Source organism: Muntiacus reevesi, chromosome 9 (genome assembly GCF_963930625.1).
Source record: "Muntiacus reevesi chromosome 9, mMunRee1.1, whole genome shotgun sequence".
NCBI classification, from domain to species: domain Eukaryota; kingdom Metazoa; phylum Chordata; class Mammalia; order Artiodactyla; family Cervidae; genus Muntiacus; species Muntiacus reevesi.
Window position 1 is genome coordinate 84,284,523 of NC_089257.1, and position 21,801 is coordinate 84,306,323.

Sequence of the window (21,801 nt, forward strand, 5' to 3'; positions counted from 1 at the left end):
CTGTTTTGGTGTCTGTTTTTGATATTAGAAGTTTTTAAAAAATGTCTGGAGATGTGATCTGCAATCTGTTTAATATTGAGAGACAAGAAAGCTGGCTGGAATCTAGTGTGTTTTGGCAGGGCTGCTGGTCAATGACCTATACTGCAGGGTGGTAGGGTGGGTTCCAGACACTTCATATGATCTATTAGTTGGACTATTTGGTTGAAATGTAATAGAAAAAAATCCAAGTACCAAATGATTAAGAAACATTTCTTTCTCCCTCACGTGAGAGAAGTCCAGATTTGGTTGTCCAAGGCTTGTGTGACAATACCACATCATCAGGGATGTAAGCAGCAGACACCTGGCAATACCATCTCTCAGGGCCAGTGCCTCACGGTCCAGGTGGCTTCTCAAGCTTCTGCAGCTGTGTCTGTACTACAGATAGCTGGAGAAGGAAATGGTAACCCACTCCAGGAGAATCCCACGACAGAGGAGCCTGGCAGGCTACAGTCCATGGGGTTGCACAGTGTCGAACACAACTGAAGTGACTTAGCATGTACAGGCAGCAGGAAAGAGGAAGGAAGAGAAAGTAAATGCCCAGTCTCTTTCTAGAAGCCCATACAGTATTCTGCTTACACTTTTTGGCAAGAAATTAAACACATGGCCATATCTAGCCATAAGCGAGGCTACAAAACAGTCTTTTAGCTGGATGCATTGCTACCTCAAATGAAATTTACTGCAGCAAAGGAAGAGGGGATCATGTTAATAGAGGTAACTAGTAAGTCTTCGCCCTGCTGAGATTTCTATAGTTTGGGTATCGGCGAATCCTTTTTCTGGGTGAGTAAGTTTCCCCAGAGAAGACTCGTCCAATTCCCCACTTTGATCTCCCAGCAGCAAAGTTACAGGAGGTGCTTCTTGTGCCTGTGTGACAGTCTCCCAGCACACCTCTGAGCTTAGCTGTGCAGCTGTGGACAGGTCTGCAAAACTCACCTTACTGACACAGGCCACCCTTGACCACACACTGGGTGTCTTTGTGCTTTTTGCTCGGGGCCTTGAGCTGCCATGGTGGCTGACAGGTCAGTTACTTAGAGCTACCTGGTGGTGGGGCGGGGACTGAAGGACGGATGTTTCAGCCTCCCATCCATGGGAGAACAAGTGAACAACTGAAAGGGGTTCTGTAAGTTTCTCAGTAAGTCCTCCTGGAATTAAGCCCCAGCTCCTGTAGCAGAAACCTCAGCGACACATACTTGAATTAATGAACTTTCCCTCTTTCTGTTTCACTCTGCTTGCTCAACCTCACTCTTGCTTCCTGGGAACATGTTCCCAATAAAATGACTGCACCAAGGTCTTGCCTTAGCCTTTGTTTTGGAAGGAACTCAATCTAGGATAAAAGTAATATCATTCTTAAGTTTTAAGTTTAGATTCTCACATCTCTTGTACTCAAAACTTCAGCATAGTATCCAGAAGATACCACATGTTGTCCAGAAGAAAGCCTTAAAAAAGGCTAATGTTTAAAATTCTTTACTTTACTTCATATTGTTGTTCACTTTCTTTGCCTGTGAAATATGGTTAAAGAAATAACATGAATTCAGTTCTTGGGTTGAAAATGCACAGATGAGGCTTGGGCCAAGAATCTGTCATAAATAGTTGGTGCACCTAGCAGGTGTTCTGAGATGAATTTCCCATCTTTGTGCCTGTAAAAACTGATTTCGTAAGAAGTTTTAGAAGATGCCATAGTCTGAAATTGACACTTAAAAATGAAATCTCAAATTCTTACAGGTCCTTTTGCCATTTGACATTGGTGCAATGAATTGCTTATCCATTTCCATCACTTTCCTTAGCACAGTACCTGGAACAGGTAGGTGATTAATTGTAGAATAAGTGAATAAATGAAATTATAGTATATACTAGTTTTTATTTTATCTCATAAAATGAGTTGAGAATAAAGTATTGACATACTCAAGAGACTCTTTGAAGACAATGAATACTGACAAAATATTTCATTAACCTATGAAGCAATATCTAAAAGTGTAAAATCAATAGTATAATATTTCTGATAAGGGAATATACCCACAAATATATTGAAAATTCTCTTTTTATACTTTAGATTAACTATGTGGTAGTATATTAAGAAATCCAGTAGATCACAAGTCAGTCATTTAAAATATTTATTTTGAACTCACTTAATAGATAAATTTTGAACCAAAATTAAGTATCAAATTATACTAAATTAATCATCTGCAGGGCTTAAAAATTTTAACAGAAAAAGAACAAAGTATATGATAGTGTTAAATATATTTTATAGTTCACATATTTATTATGTTATTGCATAACATGCAGCTTATAGCTGCATTCTAACAACTGCCAATTTATTATAATGATTTTTTAATTGGAGGATGATTACCTTACAGTGCTATGGTGGTCTCTGCTGCATGTCAACATGAATCAGCCATAATTATATACACGTCCGCTCCCTCTTGAGTCTCCCTCCCCAGGCCCATTCTACTCCTCCAGGTCATCACAGAGCACCAGCCTGAGCTCCCTGGATATTATAATGATTTTAATGTCTGGACTAACCGTTATGATCCCACGAATCTTAAAGTTCTTAATAGAAAATCAATCCATTAGCAAATTTATGCATCTCATCTCAGTTTAATTCAATTAAATAAGAGTTACTGAATTTTGTGCCCAGCACAGTTCTGTTTGTGTGGCAAACCCTAGTTTTCTGTAGAGGGTGTCCTTTTGAGGAGCTCAGGGAAAACAGAAATAAAGAACAACAGATCTAACTAGCCCATTTGCTCAGACTCTAGAAGCCAAGGAGGAGGCAGGAGAGGAGGTGGTACCCCTCCTTTTTGCTGCTTCCTGGGAAGATACCAGTCATCTTTACTGGGGTTTCAATTCTGTCTTTCTATACTGATTCATTTCTTTAAGTGCAGCTGTACTGTTTCAGCTTCCCAGAGCTGCTGTAACTAAGTATCACAAACTTGGTAGCTTAAAACAAGAGAAAATATTTTTTTTATCACAGTCTGGAAGCTGCAAATCAAAACCAAGGAGTCAGGAGGGTCATGTCCTCCTCTCTGAAGGCTCTAGGACGGATCCTTCCTTGCCTCTTCCCAGCTTCTGGTGGTTGCCGTCAAGCCTTGGCACGTAGATGCATCATTCCCACTCTGCTCCATCTTCACAAGGCCTTCTCAACTGGGTGTCTAGGGTCTGCTCTTCTTATAAATACATCAGTTTTTAGGCCTGCCCTAATCTAGAATAACCTCATATTAACTAATTACATCAACAGAGATGCTAGTTCCATAGGTACTTGGGGTGAGGGCTTCAATATACCATTTTTGGGGGGATACAATTCAATCCACAACAGGTATCAACAATATTTCCTTCCAAGAGTAGAAAATAGCATCACACTTTTGACCAAGGCAATGTGTACTGCTTATGTTGTTCATAACACTTGTTTATTCACTCAAAGAGTTGTGTCCTACTCTTTGCGACCCCATGGACTATAGCTGGCCAGGCTCCTCTGTCCATGGGATTTTCCAGGCAAGGATATTGGAGTGGGTTACTATTTCCTTCTCTGTGGTCATAATCCTTACTTCTAACCAAAACACAGTGCTAAGTTACATGTATCAGGTATACTTAAGACATATTTAAAAGACTTAAGAATAAATGGGCATTTTAAAAGTCAAATAAACAAGCTAAGGAAATAATGAATATTGATTGAGGTGGCAAAGAGGACTTAATCTCCTTCTTGTGATGGATTCACTAATATGAGATGGAATGTATGAGAACCAAATCAACCTCTGCAAACAGTGGATACTCCAAATGTAATTTCACTGAGGACAGGTCCAATGAATACAGTGATAGCAAACAACATTATTTCTTATTCAGAAAATATAAATAGGAGACAGTGTAATAGATGTGCAAATTAAACTTCCCTTCCATATTCAGAAAATGGATACAATCACATTTAATTTTGCTTCAACCGTATCTACAGTTAAGCCATATATTGCTTCTGTCGACTCTAGTAACTCTACGAGCATGAAAATCAAATGCATGATATTCTGGTCCACTGAAGAAAAGGAAGAAGGCTATACAAAAAAAAAGATACAATATATTGAATTAGCTAGTAGAAGATCTTGGATATTTTCAATTAAAAAACCCCACTCTAGTCCTATTATAACTATCAAATGCAAATGAGATATTTTTAAAAAATTAAACAAATTTATTAAGTTCACTTTCTACTTACAATTCTCCTGGAAAACTGCATCAACTCTACTTTTTATTCCTCGAAAAAAACTTTCTATGCTTTGGGGATAGCCTGGTTCCATAGATTGACTTTGGTCATCATATCTGATGAGAAAAAAATCGTTCCATAGTTTAAGACCAACACAATATACAATGATAATGATTTTCTTTAAATTGTATATACTTTAAAAAGTGCCTTCACACATATTTTCTCATTAGTCCTTCACAATATCCTATTTACTGGAACTAATGATGGTTAATTTCTTTACCTAAGGGTACATACCTATTTATAAAATATACCAGTATCACTAATACTAAGGCAGATTTCTGATTGCTGGTGCAGTGTTACTTTCAAAAAAGAGAGCTTATGTTTCTCAGGTTTTTACTTAATTGATTCATCATCTCTATCTGAATAAATATAAGTTCAGTATAGCATTTGCTTGAGTGCAGTAGAATTTCGTGAATAAATGAGACTTAGCCTAACTTTTCCTTTGTATCCCACTTTAGTGCTCTATTAAAGTTAGCTCTTTTTCAGGATATAGCATGCTCAATACCATTGTGCAGGCGTCTTAACTTGATGAAAATTTCAAAAGCCATAGCAACATCAATCATCTTGTGAAGAAGAATGCTCATCAGAAACAATCTAGATATGTTAAACCTTCAGATACCTGATCATTGATGGTTTCTAGACAGGGTGAAAAACACAGATTTCAATCTCTAATGGAAACAAATCTTACCTCCAGAATTGGTCATTTACAAAGAAGTATGTTTTTCTCCTGTAGGAAACAGCTGCATCAATTGCTTGGACACTGCTCGGGAAGCCATAGTTTGATATATGCTTGGGATAACCTTGCTGAGTGTCATAGCCACTCAGAGCCCAGTACTGCGTGCCTGTCAATGATTCAGATTGTATGTCAGATAAAGTTTTTCCATTCCTACAAAATGTGTATCACTTCTTAACCTTTGCGTAAATTCATCATAGGAATAAAAATGGAAAAAATAGTCTTGGGAAGAAAAAGGTGGTCAAGTTAAGATCACTGGGCTATGATAGCCCTCATGGTTCCCCAGCACCTGTAATAAAATATTCCCAACTTCTTAACTTGGCATTCAGGGCCCCACACTTGGATGTCTTATCTCATGTGACAGCTATCCAGAGATTTAACTAGAACCTTGGGGTAATGTTAGAGAATTATACCCGGGATGAGGGTGGAAGAATGCTAAAGCTGGTCTAATGAAGTGTTTTTATTTTGTAAATGAGGAAATTAATGCCTGAAGAGGGTACAACCTGCTGAAGTTCACACAGCAGTTAGTGGTGGACAGGGGACCCAACCCAGGTCTCTCGACAAAAACGCAGTCAGCGTCAACACTCTCTCCTTGACTCACCTCTTTGAACCTGGAAAAGAGCACAAAGGCCTCCTGCCCTTCCCTCCACCAGGAACTAAATGAAGAGGACAACCTCGGGCAGTTACCTTTGAATACGAAAATCAGGTCCCTGTCAAAATCCTCATAAGCGGCCTGTATGCTGTTTGGCAGGGAAGGCCAGTAGAGAGAAATGAAATTGAATTCGATCATTCGCATCCGAGGGTGCTTCCTCCAGACGTACCTAGTGGAACATAAGCAGAGAAGCACGCGTGACCACCCACGTAGGCGGCTTCTCCGGGTCGGGGCCGGGAGTGGCCCTGTACGCCTGCTGACAGGATATGACGCACGGGAGTGGCCCTGTACCCCTGCTGACAGGATATGACGCACGCGAAGGCGATGCTGGCAGCTCGGCGGCCAGCATGTGACCAGTCTTTGTGGTGACCCTGTCCACCTGGTGAGCGCTCTGCAGGTGTCAGAGGAGCGACAGGAGCGGCCTTACTCGGTCACATTTTACGCTACCGCCATTCTCACAAACTGAGAAGTCTTTTGTTGTTAGGCCCTTTCATCCCTGGGGCTATGATATGATGAGGATATTTAGAATACAAACACACTCAGCCTGTGGGTCCACAATCACAAAACAGCCAATGGAAGACTGAAAAATTCAGTCAGATAATTTCTCCGGGATCTTATTAAGGGACAGTTTCCATTCACCTGACGGAATCTGGGTAGAACTGAATACTATTTTGGTCTCGGGGAAACCCAGCCACAGAATTTCCAACAGCTAGAGCCCATGTTTGTTTACATCTTCAGAAACATCTGAATATTTACAAATGTTTAAACTATTTTTTCTTTTCTGGGATGTTTTGAGTTACCCAGAAAACACTACCAATTCCATTGAGATTCACATGCATAGAATTAAAGGAAAAGCTGAGCAATGTGTACCATGTGACTTAATTAGAATCTAGTTTTAAGTTAGTCAATAAAGAAGTCAAAAGAAGGAATATTTCATTCTCATACTTGTCTTTGAAGAAGAGTGTTTCTCCACGGAGTGTGGTGACAGCGTCAAACGTCAGTCTGGGGTCGCAGGCTGTGGGGGTGGTTGGTCCAGTAGGTTGGACAGGGTTGCTTGAGGGTCCTGAAATTTAAAAAAGACTTACTATAAACATAAGCCCAGGGTGTATATTCGATACATCTCAGGTCATTGAAGGGTCTTCGTATGAAAAGAAATGCTACCTGACTATCCTACAAGCTGTTAAAAAGTAATCACATATTAGGCTCTCTTTAAAGTCTTTTTTTTCTTTTATAATTAAAAAATTACACAGGGCTTCCCTGATGGCTCAGTTGGTAAAGAATCCACCTGCCAAGTCAGGAGACATGGGTCTGATTCCTGGTCTGGGAGGGTCTCTCATGCCACGGAGCAGCTAAGCCCGTCTGCCACACTGAAGTGCCTGGGAACTGCCACAAGTGAGCCCACGGACCGTGACCACGGCAGCCTGAGCACCCTGGAGATTGTGCCCCGCGGCAGGAGAAGCCACTGCAGTGAGAAGTCCGTGTACCCCAGCGAAGAGTGACCGCCTCTCGCCGCAACTAGAGAAAACTCGAGACCCAGCACGCCTGAAGGATTGGATAAAAAATAAAGAAAAGAGTAGTGGTGACTTTAGGGACAGTTCCAGGTTGTGAAGCAAAGAAATGTGAGTTCTTCCTCTTCCCCTCTGCCAGTTTAAAATCAGAATCCCATATTTCTTTCCCTTCTTGGCTCCTCTTTCTGCATGTTTAGTCACTCGGTATCTACTTTCTCGTTTTTCCCAAAAATCCACCTTCAGGAAGCTCTTATCTATCAGTCTTCTGCCAAACAGCATAAATCTAAGTCCAATTTTAGACATATTTTTCTTATAAATATTTAAACTGCAATGTATTTTCTCATTGCAGAACAAAAGTTTGCAAGCAGTTAAAATATGGGTGAGCGAGGAAAGGAGGTGTTTTCAGAGGAAAAGGAATTGGGAAGGAGAGGTAGTCATAGACTAGGTCTCCTTGTTCCTGAAAATTCTACTGTCATGAAAAAAATTCATAGTTGTGGGACCCTAGCAAGCTTGGTTTTGATACTGCTGTCTTACCAGAAAGGGAGAATGTTTTACCCAATGTGACTCCACAACACTACTATCCCATCCACACTTTTTTTTTTTTAAGAGAAAGAGCTGCAAACCTTTCTTTGGCTTCTTGTTCCTACAGCTATGAGGGGGCAGGAGGGCAAGAGGAAGGAGAGATGGAACAGTCCAGACCACACTTAGACAGGGCCAAAGGCCTCTATATCCCTCCCTGAAACCTGAAAAGTATGTCTCTGCTTCAAAAAATGTTTCTGTCTCTCCATACTCCATCCCACTTCCTTCTTTCTGTCACAGACAACTATCCTGATATGTTCAACATAAATGTATAAATATATGTTTGGTAGCAGGTTTCTTGAAAATGCTTTGCTTTGTCTATATGCATTCTTAATTTGTGTGGATTCAACACATTGTAAAATTTGTACACTGTGTGATATGTATCATTCTGTTTCTTATCCAGGAATCACAATGTTTTAAGACTCATCTGTGTGTGTGTTAGTTGCTTAGTCATGGCCAACTCTTTGCAACCCCATAGACTGTAGCCCACCAGGCCACTCTGTCCATGAGATTCTCCAGGCAAGAACCCTGGAGTGGGTTGCCATTTCCTCCTCCAAAAGGAACTATAGAAAGAAACAAAGTGAAGTTGCTCAGTCGTGTCCGACTCTGTGCGACCACAGGGACTGTAGTCTATCAGTCTCCTCCATCCATGGAACTCTTCAGGCAAGAGTACTGGAGTGGGCTGCATTTCTTTCTCCAAAAGACTCATCTGTGCCCACCTGAGTCAGAGTTTCTCAGGGCTACACATTACTGTATGGTCTGCATCCACCACATTTTCCCTGTGTGTTCTCCTCCTGATGGGTTCCCAGGTGCCCTCCAACATCTATCATCACAGCAGACTGCAGTGAGCATCCCTGACGTGCCCAGGCATCACCATGTACTTAAGATGACCTTACCGTAGATGGCCTGGATGCCATTGATGTCATCTTGATGCAGTGAGTAGGTGCTGGGGTCACTGAAAGCGTAGTTGGGATACATCAGGGCCCCAGGATCAGAGGAGTGAGCCAGCCCCAAGGAATGGCCAAATTCATGGGCAGCAACGGGAAACAAGTTGTAATCTGAAATGCAAGCGTGTGCGGTGAATGGGTTGAAGTGGATTGAAGGGTGGTGGGAATAGGATCTCGAGGAATGCAGCTTCCAGGCCCAAACTACCTGACTTCTCCCTTTCCTCTTCATTATCTGATGAAATAGAGACTAGAAGGAAACAAGGCAGGAGTCATAGGTTGAGATTAGGAGTAATGAGCGCCTCATCAGGCCTTAGACTGCCTTTCTTCTAGTTCCTATAGTTCAAGGACCTGAGGTTTAGGGAAATGATAATGAGGCCATCATAGGTCTCAAGACTCTCAGAGACCCTCTCCCGCCATGTCCCCACACCTACTCCTCGCCAGCCTCCCAGACCCACAACACCACGAGCAGAGTCGCAGTGAAGAGGCGCATAGAAAAGAAGCCGGTCAGCCCACAAGACGGGCCTCCTGTGCGGGGCTGACTCCCTTTGGCTTCCAACCACCCAGAGCCTAGCGCCGGCTCTTCCTTGATTCTGAGCTCTCCAGGAAGCATCAGGAATTTACCACCAGAAAGAGATAAACCCCTTATTGGTTCCTACTCTTATCTTTTGACTTCCATGAGTACCGTGCCTTTCATAACTAGGAACTGAAAAACTTTCAAGGCTTGCACTTCCTGTCAAATAAAGCCCAAGCTCCTTTGCCAAGTCCAAGACTACTGAATCTGGCTCCAGCAGACGTCTGAGGACTGGATTTCTGATGTGAACCCTTCCCTCCAACTGGTCTACATGTCGTCTCACAAACACGCAGTGCATTTTCTAACACTGCCTACTTTAAAAAAATCATAGTTGCAGAGCACTTTCTTATATGATAGTCACTGTAATAATATTTAATCTTACAACATTCTTAGGAATTATTTCTAATAATACTTCTACAAGAAAGGAACTGAAGCCCAGAGATTTTGGAACCTTGTTATTCGTCTTGCAACTGATAAGTGGTAGAGCTGGGGTTGAACCTGGTTGTGATAGCAAGACCTGTGCCCTTACCACAGTGTTCAACACTTCCTGATGATAATTAGCCTTGAATATTCTACCCATGCTCCAAGAGTCATGCTCTTGATCATCACATCCTATCACCTTTGCATTCATGAATGCTTAAAAAAAGCATCTTTGAGTGCCTGAAATACTGGGCAAGGAACTCGGGGGGATTTTTATTATCTGCATAGACTAGACAGGGAGACACATGCAAACAACTTGAATGCACAGAATAATGAGGAGGAAAGTCAGAGAAGACAAAACAAAAGCTACTAGGATTCTCAGAAGAAGACAAAATGGGGTGTTTCCATACCGTTGACATAGTATGGAAAAAGAGAGCCTTTGAAAGGTGGGGCTTTGGGCGTGGGCAAGTGCATTTCGGGAAGAGGAAGCAGCGTGAGCCAGTGCAGGATGGTCGGAGAGCAGACGCTGTCATCTGGGAACTGTGAATTGCAGTGTGGCTGCTCTGTGTGAAACGCGAAGACAAGCCATGAAAGATGATGTTGGATGATCCCCAAGAGCTTTCAGTGTCAAGTGGACATATCTGGCCTAGAAAATGTAAATACTGGGCTTTCCCAATGTAGACATGGGCTTTCCAAGAACAAAACTTCTTGCAGTGTTGGGGAGAATTAGAGGGACAAAGAATAGAAGCGAACAGTCCAGGTGGGACTCTGGATCAGGTGAGCGGTAATGACCATCTGAACTGGTGGGGAGGGCAACAAGAAGCTGAAGTCATGGGGAGAGTTTATTATCTTTGTGAACACACAGCTCCAAGCACAGGGATTTAGGTAGAATAAATACTTAGATCACTGATGTTGAGGAAATGGTGAGAGGAACAGGTCCCAAGCGAAGATAAATGTTCCTTTCTTATTATTTTCAAAAAAGTGTTCCAAGGCCTTTCGTTACCCTGTAACCTTTTAAAGTACCATATGGTCTGAATATACCTCTTCTTATACTCAGTTCTTTCCTTCAGGTGATCTTATTCTTATCCTGAGTCTTCTCCTGAAAGGGGTAGTTTGCTATATGGGAACATATCTTTGAAAAAATAGTTCTATGAAGATGAAATAACTAGATAAACAAGAATATGTAGATGGCTGCTCTTTCCTAGGTAGGACAGTGTTCTAAATAAACCTAAATATTTCTGAATTTGCAAAAGAAAAAATCTTTTCAAACATCATAAAATTTCACAATATTAAAATAAAGATTTGCCCTAAATAGTAAGTCAGTGGTAAGCAGACTTTTTCTATGAGAGTCCAGATAGTAAATATTTCAGATTTTGTGAGCCATGAGGTCTCTATGACAACTGCTAAACTCTGAGATTGTGGCATGAACGTGGACGTAGATGATACATAAAAGGAAGAGTATGTGGCCCTGTTCCAATAAAACTCCATGTATACAAATAGGAACAGGAAGGACTTAGCCATGATTTGTGTTTTCTGATTCCTGCCTTAGGAAACAAGGTCAGGATTTAGCTTTTAAGATTTTTTCTAAACCGAAATTACCTTAGTATCTTGAGGTAATAAGGATAATGTGTGTGTGTGTGTGTGTGTGTGTGTGTGTGTGTGTGTGTGTGTAGGAGTGCAAATTCTAACCTGAAAAAGTTCAGTTAGAAGCTACATGTGGTCCCTTGGTTAACTTACTTTCAGGGGTTTTGGTCCATGTTTCTTCTGCATCAAAATGAACATCTCCTCCAATACCCGGGCCTGGCTGAAAGGCATGAGCAAGAATTCCATTGGGTCCATCAAATGGGGAATTGTCCCCATGATCTGAAATAAAACAATTTGTATTAGGTATTTGCCAAGTTTCAGGTTAGCCAGGGAAAGCACAATCGTGCCTGGCTTCCTTGAGCCCACCTTTTTGGGCAAAAGAAATCTGGATGTCCGCTTCTTCGTCCAAGGTCCTGTTGAAGGTCAGGGGTGAAACGTCACTCCAGACTTTAAAGGCTTCCTCAATAACTGCTTCTATATCCGTCCTTGTCAAGCTCGGGGTATAGTTCACAATCCTTCAAAACGAGAAGGCTCATTATTGTTCAGAACAGCAGCCCCTCGGTACATTAAATTGCTCTAGCTTGGAGTTTGTTGCTCGTGTGACATGCTACCACTGAACACTGTGTAAGGAGGGGGTGAAGGACTTAGGGTTGAAGACAGACCTGGGTTCTGGACAGGTTACTACATGTCTTTAAACTCAGCTTCCTTATTCATAAAAGGAGGATGGTAAAATAGTACACCTCTCATAAGGTTTTTGTGAGAGTAAATATATATAAAGCATTTAGTTCACTACTTGGCATATAGTAGTCTTCAATAAATACTGGGTATCATTATTAGTTAATATCATCAAAATGGATGAAAGGTGAGGCTAGATTCTCTCCAGCAATGATTAAGTCTTTTGGGGGGTCCCTGGTGGCTCAGTGGTAAAGAATTCACCTGCATGCAATGCAGGAGACTGCCTGTAAAAGCTGGAGGCTCAGATTTGATCCCTGGATGGGGAAGATCCCCTGGAGAAGGAAATGGTACCCCACTCCAGTATTCTTGCCTGGGAAGTCCCGTGGACAGGGGAACCTGGCAGGCTACAGTCCATGGGGTCATAAAGAGTCAGACACAACCAAGTGACTAAACCACGAACCACCGACATGAGTTCTTAGAGAGGCAGCCTAACTTTGCCACAAATCTCTTTACACTGTTAGAGAAAGGAGACCAAAAGTGGTAGGCTTTGGATTGACAAGAACCCATGGGATCTTCACCACTTTATCCTCTCACTCATTCACTAGAATCTAAACTGTGTAAGAACAAGGACATTTGTTTGTCTCTAGTGGATTCCAAGTTCCGTATCAGTGCCCAACCCAGCAAGAATTCAGTGAACAGTGGCCCTGTGAATAAACTCTGAAACTCGAGAAATGTCACCTGTAGGTCAGCTGAGTTTTTTCCCACTTGGGGTTTCCTGGGGTTCTCATAAAGCCCCCCGAGTCAGGCACTCCACAGCGAGGCTTTCTCATCATCTCCAAGGTTTCCTCATTTGGCTTCCCTGTCTCATTCAGCCCGAAGAATCGCTGCATTCTTTTAAGGGTCTCAACAATCACATTAGTTTTGCTCTTCCTTTCAGACTTATATTTGTACCTTGGCAACTGGTAGAACTTCTCTAGGTAATCCTGGAAAAAGACAGACATATAAGGGATTTGCTGTGAAATTACCTTCAGTTCTCTGGGGTTTTGCATTCCTTTTTAAGTTAGTGCAGAGGTCAAACCAGGGAAATGGTTTGACCAGGGAAATTAGCTGACCAGGGTCAGCTAATAACCTGATCGCCACAAAGATAAAAGCACAAATTTGTTGGTCGACTTTGACAGAAAAGTGCCTACTGGAAAGAATAGTTCATCCCTTCAGTGCTACAATTAATATTATTCATAAAAGTAGGTATTTCATTAGGGGTAAGATCGACATCTCAAGCAAAATGCTGGTATACAGTTAGGAGATTGCCTTCTTATTTTTATTAAAAAGCAAAACAAAACAAAACAGCATAAACATTTATTGACTTCTTGAAGTATTAGTTGCAGCATGCAGATTCTCTTTCTTAACCCTCTTTTCACTATTGTAGAGGAGGGTTAATCATTCACACTGACATGAAGATGCAAAAAAATAAGGAACTTGCCAAGATGATAATCAGGTCCCAATTCACCATGTTGCTTCCCAGATGAGAACTGAGAATTTTGAGAAAAACACCAAACATGTTTTGGAGTAATAGCAGCATCACTCTCATTAGCCTCTTATCCACCACAGTAACTCTTCAAGAGGGGCCAGAAACTCATTAAGAAGTAAAGGTTCTGAAAGTTGTTAATGAGCCAATTATGAGGCTTCTTTCTTTCACCTTAAGCATCCTGAAGTGGCACTTTGCAAGTGACGCAGGACACAGCAATTTTGTGCTCACACAGGCTTGGAGATCAGATAGCTTTGGGTTCAAAACTTAGCTCTGCCACGGATTAATTGTGTCCTGGACACATCACTTAGATGATTTAAGATTCACTTTTATCTCTAAAGTGGAATTAATAATCTATCCTCACAGGGTTGCTGTAGGATGAAACGAGACAATATTTGAGAAATGTTGAGCAGGGCACCCTGTGCAGAATAAGTACTTAATCACTTCTGGCTATCATCCCATGGGTTACTGTGTCATGGTAAGAAATATTTTTTTTTAAAGTCAAACAAAAAGAATCAACAAGAAAAAAATGCTTTTCTAAAACTGTAATGCTAAGAAAATTGTGCATGACAAATTTCTGACAACATTCCTTTGTGTTTCTTTAAAACCTTGGCCTGACTTTCATACTGCTAAACAATGGGAAAAAAGCTATCAGTCTTGCTTTTTACAATGCTTCCAAGAGTTTATAAACAGCCCCATAGTCTGATTTTAGGAAATACGACCGCATGATGAACTGATTTCTAGTTTCTTATGGTTTCCCATCCCCATAATTCTCTTGTACACCTGAGATATTTGGTTGCAAAGACAAGTCCATATAGAAAGTACCAGTGATGTATTAACTGCATTGCAGACATTCTAGAAAGGAAATCTTAGGTAAGTGAGAAAGAAAATCACTTTGTAATTAAAACCATTCCTTCTAAAAGGTTTTCCCAGCTGGAGCAGCTTGGCAGGCATGTTTTCCGAGTGTTTGAAGAGTCCAGCGTGTTTGCACGCCCGGCTTTCAGAGAGCCCATTTGGAACTCTCCTAATCATTGAAACAAGATGTTCAGCCTTAAGCAAATCATTCACGTAATTCCTTCAGGCTGTTTCAACTAAAAAGAGAAGATAACTCAAACAATTTTCTCATCACCAGCAAGTCATCCACCCACCTAAATGATAGTTGAGGTACCTGAACAATGTTTCTATTTTTCTCTTCTGGGGATGCAGAAGACACTGGGAAGGCCCTGGAAAGCTGCACGTGGAGGAAGAGCAGAAGTGGGAGCATCTTCAGGCTGAACATGGCCTTGTCTTCAGAGACTGCCTCTCCCAGCCCGCCTTCTGCCCCTTCCCCTGATGGGTACCCCGAAGATCACAGCATCACATGTCACTCACCACTTCATTTGGTCCCTTATAAAGCCGTGTCTTAAACGATTGCCCCATCAGGAATGTGAAGCAACGCAGACTAATTACACTCTGACAGTTCTGCAATGTTATAATGTGATCGAGTACCCTCAAATGGGAGAGACTTTCAATGGAGAAAAGTACAATTTGCTACTCTGCTTTTGGGGCTTTTACATATTTACTTTTGCAAAATTGTCAAAGAGAAGGAATAGGAGACTAATTCTGAAGTTAATAAACAGCATTTCTGGATATGTCAGAAACTGAGGCTGTGTTAACTTAAACAGTAGAATATTGTTTAATTAGTGGTAGGTGTCTTGGGACTAAGGAGTCTGACTGGAGAAACTCTGCACTTACCCCCATTGTTGTAGGTCAGAAGCATGTGTGCCTGTGGGTGCTGTGACCAAGTTGGATGCATCAGGGCGTCCTACAGTAGTTTCTGGAAGATGTGGTTTTGACATCAATGCAATAGAAAACCCCAGTCCACCAGCTGGATTTTCTTTGGAAAGACACAGAACACAATACTGATGGTAATGATAATAACGATTGTTTGCTAAATATTTTTTATGTTCCAGACTTACGTGCTATATGTATATGACCTTGGCCCATGCTCACAAGGCCTTGGAGGGTGGATGCTACTATTATCTGCATTTTGCAGATAAAAATCAAATCCAGAGACGTGAGATGGCTAATATAACTCACATGCTAACCTTGTGGAGGAGCCAGGATTCAATCGTAGGGAGAGGCTGAACTGGCAGCTACAACTGATTCATCAGGGCTTATTTTTCAGTCTCCCACTCTAGCACTTGGCTGGCCCGTGATGGAGCTGTAGGTCCAGGCCTGCAGCAGCTGGGAGACCCGGGCTTGTGTGGATGGAGAAGACAGCAAGATGGGGCACAGGATGCCTTGTGTACGCCCAAAGGAAAAGAACAGAGAGGACTCCCAGACAACGTGGCTGTGTAGCAGCTGTGCTGGGCAGGGGCCCTTGGACCTGCTTTTAAAACAATGGCCCTCGGTCCCAATTATTCTGACTGCATGTGCATGTCCACTGCTACCACACAGGGGCTCTGAATAGATTCATTCACACATGTTTATACACACAGTTGGGGCTTCTCTGGTAGCTCAGCTGGTAAAGAATCCACCTGCAATGTAGGAGACCCTGGTTTGATTCCTGGGTCAGGAAGATCCCCTGGCAAAGGGTTAGGCTACCCACTCCAGGATTCTTGGGCTTCCCTGGTGGCTCAGATGGTAAAGAATCTGCCTGCAATGCGGGAGACCTGGGTTCGATCCCTTGATTGGGAAGGTCCTCTGGAGGAGGGCATGGCAACCCACTCCAGTATTCTTGCCTGGAGGATCCCATGGACAGAGGAGCCTGGTGGGTTACAGTCCATGAGGTCACAAAGAATCAGATATGACTGAGTGACTAAGCACATACATGTATACAGTTGACCCTTACCAAGCGGGCGGGTTGGGGTGCTGACCTTCCATGCAACTGAAAATTTGCACATAATTTATACTGAGCCCACTGTATACTCAGTTCCTCTGTATCTTTATTTCCGTGTTGGCAGATTCAACCAATGCTCAAGCCTATCATACTCTAGTATTTATTATTGAGAAAATCCAGTGGGATGAACTGGGAGACTAGGATCAGCATACATACACTCCCATGTATCAGACAGATGCCTGGTGGGCGCCTGCTGTCTGGCTCAGGAGCTCAGCTCAGTGCTCTGATGACCTAGAGGGGTGGGGATGGGCGTGTGGGTGGGAGGGAGCTCCCAGAGGGAGTGGATATGTGTGTACATACAGTCGATTCATTTCATTGTGCAACAGAATCTAACACACCATGGGAAAATGATTATATTCCAATAAATAAAATGAGAGATAAAGAAGGAAACAATCCAAGTGTGAGTGGGCATACAGTTTAAATCTATGTTGGTCAAGGGTCAAGTGTATTCTGTAACGGCAGGCTGTTCTTGTGCATGAATGTATATGTCAACATGTACAGAACATGTTAATATGTCAATAGTATCTCTATTTGAGAGGCTTTGGTAAGTGCTTCAGTTCCCTCCTGAAGTCTTTTAACAGCTTTTAAAACAAGCCGAAGAAACAAGGCTTGGGTTTGAACCTATCTATAGAGCAGATAAATGTTTATGATGTAGATTCTTACATTCATTCAAGGAGTATTTCCTGACACTTCCTGTGTGCCAGATGCTGTGCTGAGTACTAGGTTATTGGAGCTAAGTTAAAGGGGTTCAAGTGAAATACTGTGGAAGTCTGGCAGAAAGTGCAGGGTGGGTAGAATCAGGGAAGGCTTCCTGAGGGAGGTAGAATTTGAGCTTGTCCTCAGAGGAAAGCAGAATGTGGATGTGCAGAGATGTGGGATCCAATCCTTGTCCCCATGTTCTAACTCTTTCCAAGTGATTCAAGCTGTTCTCCATGTTAACACTCCCTGGGCACACAGCTTAGTCATGATGTGGCTTTCTATGTGTTAGGTCTTTAGTGGAAAAACCTTTTCTGCCTAAATGAGAATGCCCTGTGTTGAGTTATTTTGATTCACTGTCTTGTTTACAAGGTTTGTCAATATACTTTCTCCTGAACATAATGGGAAATGATTTAGACAAGAATCCCAAACTTTAGTGAACTCGGTTCTCTAGTGTTTCCGTAAATGTTGTATTGTATACCTGTGGCTGACTTATGTTGAGGTTTGACAGAAAACAACAAAATTCTGTAAAGCAATTATCCTTCAATAAAAAAAATAAAAAGAAAAAATATATACATATAAGGAAAAAAAAAGAAACAAAATTTTGGACTTGGATCCCAGATGACAGGTCCAGCCCCAGTACAGTGGTGGAGAAGGCCACGCTTGTTGTCAGGGTCTCTGGCTTCTGTTTTCTGAATCCTTTGTCTACATTTGACTGACATACACCTCCATGGTGTCTGCGACTCCCTTCTGCTGGTGCCTAGGACACAGAGTTCTCTCAGGCCCTCCCTTCTCGGAAAATCTGCTTCTGGGCAAAGACCAGTTATCAGTCATTTCCACTTTAGTGTGAACTTGGGAACCATTTGCCTTTTAAGGCAATTTCTTACTAGAAAAAAAAAAAAAGCTGACTTTTTTTAAATGAAGGTTTGTTAGAGCAAGTAAAGGAGATGGTGGGAATTTAGTTTTGGACAAAGACAGTGAAAGGCAGCAAGGGCCATCCTGTCTCCATCCTGACACCCCCTGGAGGCAGCAACCTCGTCTCACCATCCAAGGTGCCACTCCACTAAATAGGTAGCAAGTCAACATTTTATAGCTGCTCTGCTTTCTAGGTCCAAGAAGAAACTGATTGCATAGATACAGCTTGTTTTCCCTTGAGCTTTAAAGAAAAGAAAAAAGGAGAAGAATATGTCTGGCTAGCTGGGTGACATAGGTATCAGGGAAAGCTACCTGAAGGTGCTCAGGGAGGCCTGAGTCTTCAAAGCTGAGTAGGACTTTGCCAACGCAAATGTGAGCTGGTAGAGGCAAGAGTACACGCCGAGTGCAGTTCACCCAGTGAAGTGGATGCGTCTTTGAATCATTTGTGAACAGGCAAACTTGTTCCTTGCATCACGCATTTTTGAACTGTGATGATCAGCATGGATGTCTCCACCCTCTGACCAAATGATCAGATGATTGTCGGGATCATTTGTGGTGAAGGTAAAAAGCATCAGACGTGAAATCATACTAATACTAACTGGGTTCGATTTGCAGTTCTGCCACTTCTACTTATGTAACTTTTAGCAAATCGTCTAAGTTCTTCGGGGCCTCAACTTCCACATCTATGTAACTGGGACACTAACATCTCCCTTGCACGGCTTCAGGGAGATTGGATGAGACAGTGCATGTGAAAGTCGCATGTAAACCCTCCTGTGCACTCTTCTCTGCACTGTAAATGGGATGAAGTAATGCTTCTTCTTGTGCTCTTTCTGTAAACTGAGTCAACAGTGGTGAAAAGCTCCACGTTTCCAGAAAGAGAAGTACTTCAACATTAAGCCACTGAGTGATGAAGTAATTTCCATACAGCTTTCTTCAGCATCCAGAGCTCAGGGCAGTCAGGGTGTAACTTACACACCCTTCACATAGAGTATAAGCAGTTAAGTTAAAAATCACAGAAACCAGCTTCATTAAACACTACATGAAGCTGGCAGCCTTTACTATTAAGTGAGTGGGATGTGTGTATTAAGTGTCTTCACTCTGTAGGACTCAGTCTTAGATGTTTACTACATATTGCCTCCCTTAAGCTTCATAATAAACCAAGGAAGAAGGGGTTATTATCCTCCTTTTAAAGGTAACCAAACTGAGGTTCAGAAATCTGATTCAAACTTTCCTTTCCATTTATCTTTGCTGGTAATCCCCCCTTTGTTCTCCCGGTGAGGAAAAATTCAAAATAAGACAATAGTTCTCAGTCTCAGGTCTATATCAGAGTCTGTATTAAAAACACAGGTAAGTGGAGGACTTCCCTAGTGCTCCAGCAGTTAAGACTCCATGCTTCCACTGCAGAGGGCATAGGTTTGATCCTTCCTGGTCACAACATTAAAAGACGTTTGTTCCTTGTAAGGAAAACTATAACAAACCCAGCGTAGTAAAAAGCAGAGACATCACTTTGCCGACAAAGGTCCATATAGTTAAAGCTATGGTTTTCCCAGTAGTCATGTACTAATGTGAGACCATAAAGAAGGCTGAGCAACAAAGAAACAATGCTTTCAAACTGTGGTGCTAGAGAAGACTCTTGAGAGTTCCTTGGACTGCAAGGAGATCAAACCAATCAATCCTAAAGGAAATCAACCCTGAATATTCATCAGAAGGACTGATGCTGAAGCTGAAGCTCTAAAACTTTGGCCACCTGATTCAAAGAGGTGACATTGGAAAACACCTAGATGCTAGGAAAGATTGAGGGCAGGAGGAGAAAGGAACAACAGGGGTTAGATGGCATCACTGACTCTATGGACATGAGTTTGAGCAAGCTCCAGGAGATGGTGAAGGATGGGGAAGCCTGGCGTGCTGCAGTCCATGGGGCCACAAAGAGTCGGACATGACTTAGTGTCTGAACAACCATCACCAATGGGCTCTGCTCCAGACCCTGAATCTAAATCTAGGGGGCGGAGCAGAGGCATATATAATTTTAGGGAGCATCCCAAGTGACTCTGAGAATGAGTTAAGAACCCCTTTGTCCAAGAGGATAGAGAACATGAATATTCACACGTTAAGGGCTCAAGAGAAAGAGCAATGCAACCCATTTGAAGAGACCAGCAGAGCCTTCACGGAGGGAGTGACCTTGTAGTAAGTTTCAAACAATGGACTGCATTTCGGCCTCGATGGTGAGGTGAACGGGGGTGGGATTAGAAGAAACAAAGAGCAAAGGCAGAGACCAGAGAGTCTTTAGCATTCTGAGATGCAGTTTCAGTGTGTATGTCTGTGTGTAGTAGGGGTGGAAAGTGAAAGTGAAGTCGCTCAGTCGTGTCCGACTCTTAGCGACCCCATGAACTGCAGCCTACCAGGCTCCTCCATCCGTGGGATTTTCCAGGCAAGAGTACTGGAGTGGGTTGCCATTGCCTTCTCCAGCTCCAAATGATCAAATATTAAAAGGTATTTCTTATAAATCACAGCATCACAGAAACCTTGGATTATAGCTGGAGACTAACAAGGTTGTGGGGTTGGAAGGATAGAATTTATAAGGAGAAGCAGGTTGACAAGGTAGGCTGGAACCAGATGGGGGAAGGACAGGAGCTGAATATTGAAAAGGTCAGCCACAAGCAGCCTCTGTTGGTGGCAGGGCCTAGAGATGATCTGGGCTGAGCGGGTCACAGTGCCCAGGACAGCCGGGGTGGGGAGGAGCGCGTGGAAAGGGTGGGAGGAGAGCTGTGGCCACAGGCCCTGACGCTGGGTGGCCACAGGCCCTCCTACATGCGGAGGAGAGATCGCTCTGTGTGAGGATGGGTGGTGGAGATACGAGGTTAAGGGAGCCTGGGCCATCACAGCTCTCATCTCCAGGACGACCGTTCACGTGGCAGATGTGCGCTGGGGGATCCGCAGGGGAGAATACCAGGTGTCTGCATGAAGGAAGAGCCGTTGTTTCGAGGATGGCAGGTGAGAGCCAGGTTAGAGCTTGAGCCTGCAGGAGGTGAGGGTAACTAAACAGAAGCTGGGGCAGTGAGCGCAGCAGGCAGCTGAGGCCACTAGAGCCCGGCTGAGAGCAGAGACGCCCAGGCTCACGAGAGGGCGGTTACAGCGGGCAGCTAGGGTCCAGTCTCCGTCTTGTGCTTTAATTGCAAACATTCCCATTTAGCTCCCTGACTCTGCCACCACTTCACATCCCCTCCCAACTTGAGCGTGTTGAGGATAAGACAAGATGGAGAAAAAATGACCCGATGATACTCAATAACTGCACAAAACCATTCGACAGAGACCCATGTTGGACTTCCCTTGTGGCTCAGCTGGTTAAAGAATCTTCCTGCGATACGGGAGACCTGGGTTCAGTCCCTTGGTTGGGAAGATCCCCTGGAGAAGGGAAAGGCTACCCACTCCAGGAGAATCCCAGGGATTGTATGTCCATGGGGTCGCAAAGAGTGGGACATGACTGAGCGACTTTCACTTTCACTTTCCTGAGGACAGACCTTGACGGGAGACAGGCATTTGCGATCCAAGTGGCTCTTTCTGGAGGGAGGAAACTGCTGACTGAAGGTTCTGGTTTTCGGCCGCACCGTGTGGTATGTGGGGTCTCAGCTCCCTGACCAGGGATCGACTGTAACCGCCTGTCCTGGGACCACAGTCTTCACCGCTCTGCCGCCAGAGGAATCCCTGCTGACTGCATTTGCCCAAATTCTCTTCCCTTCTCAAGGGGTTCAGCTCTGTGATCGGGTGTCTGGGTTTGTGTTTCTCTTGAGCTATGTGATTTCCACATCTTCTCCACTCTCGGAGGTCTGACCTCACATCCC

The 21,801-nt window shown here is 43.1% G+C and overlaps 1 protein-coding gene across 2 annotated transcripts; it reads right to left on the reverse strand.

The window, feature by feature from the left end:
* Nucleotides 1-2,218: 2,218 nt before the first annotated feature.
* MMP8 (matrix metallopeptidase 8) lies at nt 2,219-14,811 on the reverse strand. 2 transcript variants are annotated; one of them, XM_065944189.1, is made up of 10 exons: nt 14,639-14,811; nt 12,684-12,928; nt 11,637-11,785; nt 11,424-11,549; nt 8,645-8,806; nt 6,607-6,724; nt 5,697-5,830; nt 4,965-5,118; nt 4,229-4,332; nt 2,219-4,070 (listed from the first exon to the last, which is right to left on the reverse strand). In XM_065944189.1, exons 1-10 carry the CDS (start codon nt 14,747-14,749, stop codon nt 3,961-3,963), a joined length of 1,413 nt encoding a protein of 470 aa, XP_065800261.1. In that variant the 5' UTR covers nt 14,750-14,811; the 3' UTR covers nt 2,219-3,960. The 2 variants fall into 2 exon arrangements, with proteins under 2 accessions (XP_065800261.1, XP_065800262.1); XM_065944190.1 differs by having other exon boundaries at nt 14,619-14,709.
* Between the last annotated feature and the right edge of the window lie 6,990 nt (nt 14,812-21,801).

Coding starts and splice junctions, on each gene's coding strand:
- MMP8 (XM_065944189.1), bottom strand. CDS start 14,749: ATGTTCAGCCTGAAGATGCTCCCACTTCTGCTCTTCCTCCACGTGCAG. Junction 8,807..11,423: donor ATGGACCAAAACCCCTGAAA/GTAAGTTAACCA, acceptor CTTGCATTTCAG/ATTACAACTTGTTTCCCGTT. Junction 5,831..6,606: donor ACACTCTTCTTCAAAGACAA/GTATGAGAATGA, acceptor ATGTTCCACTAG/GTACGTCTGGAGGAAGCACC.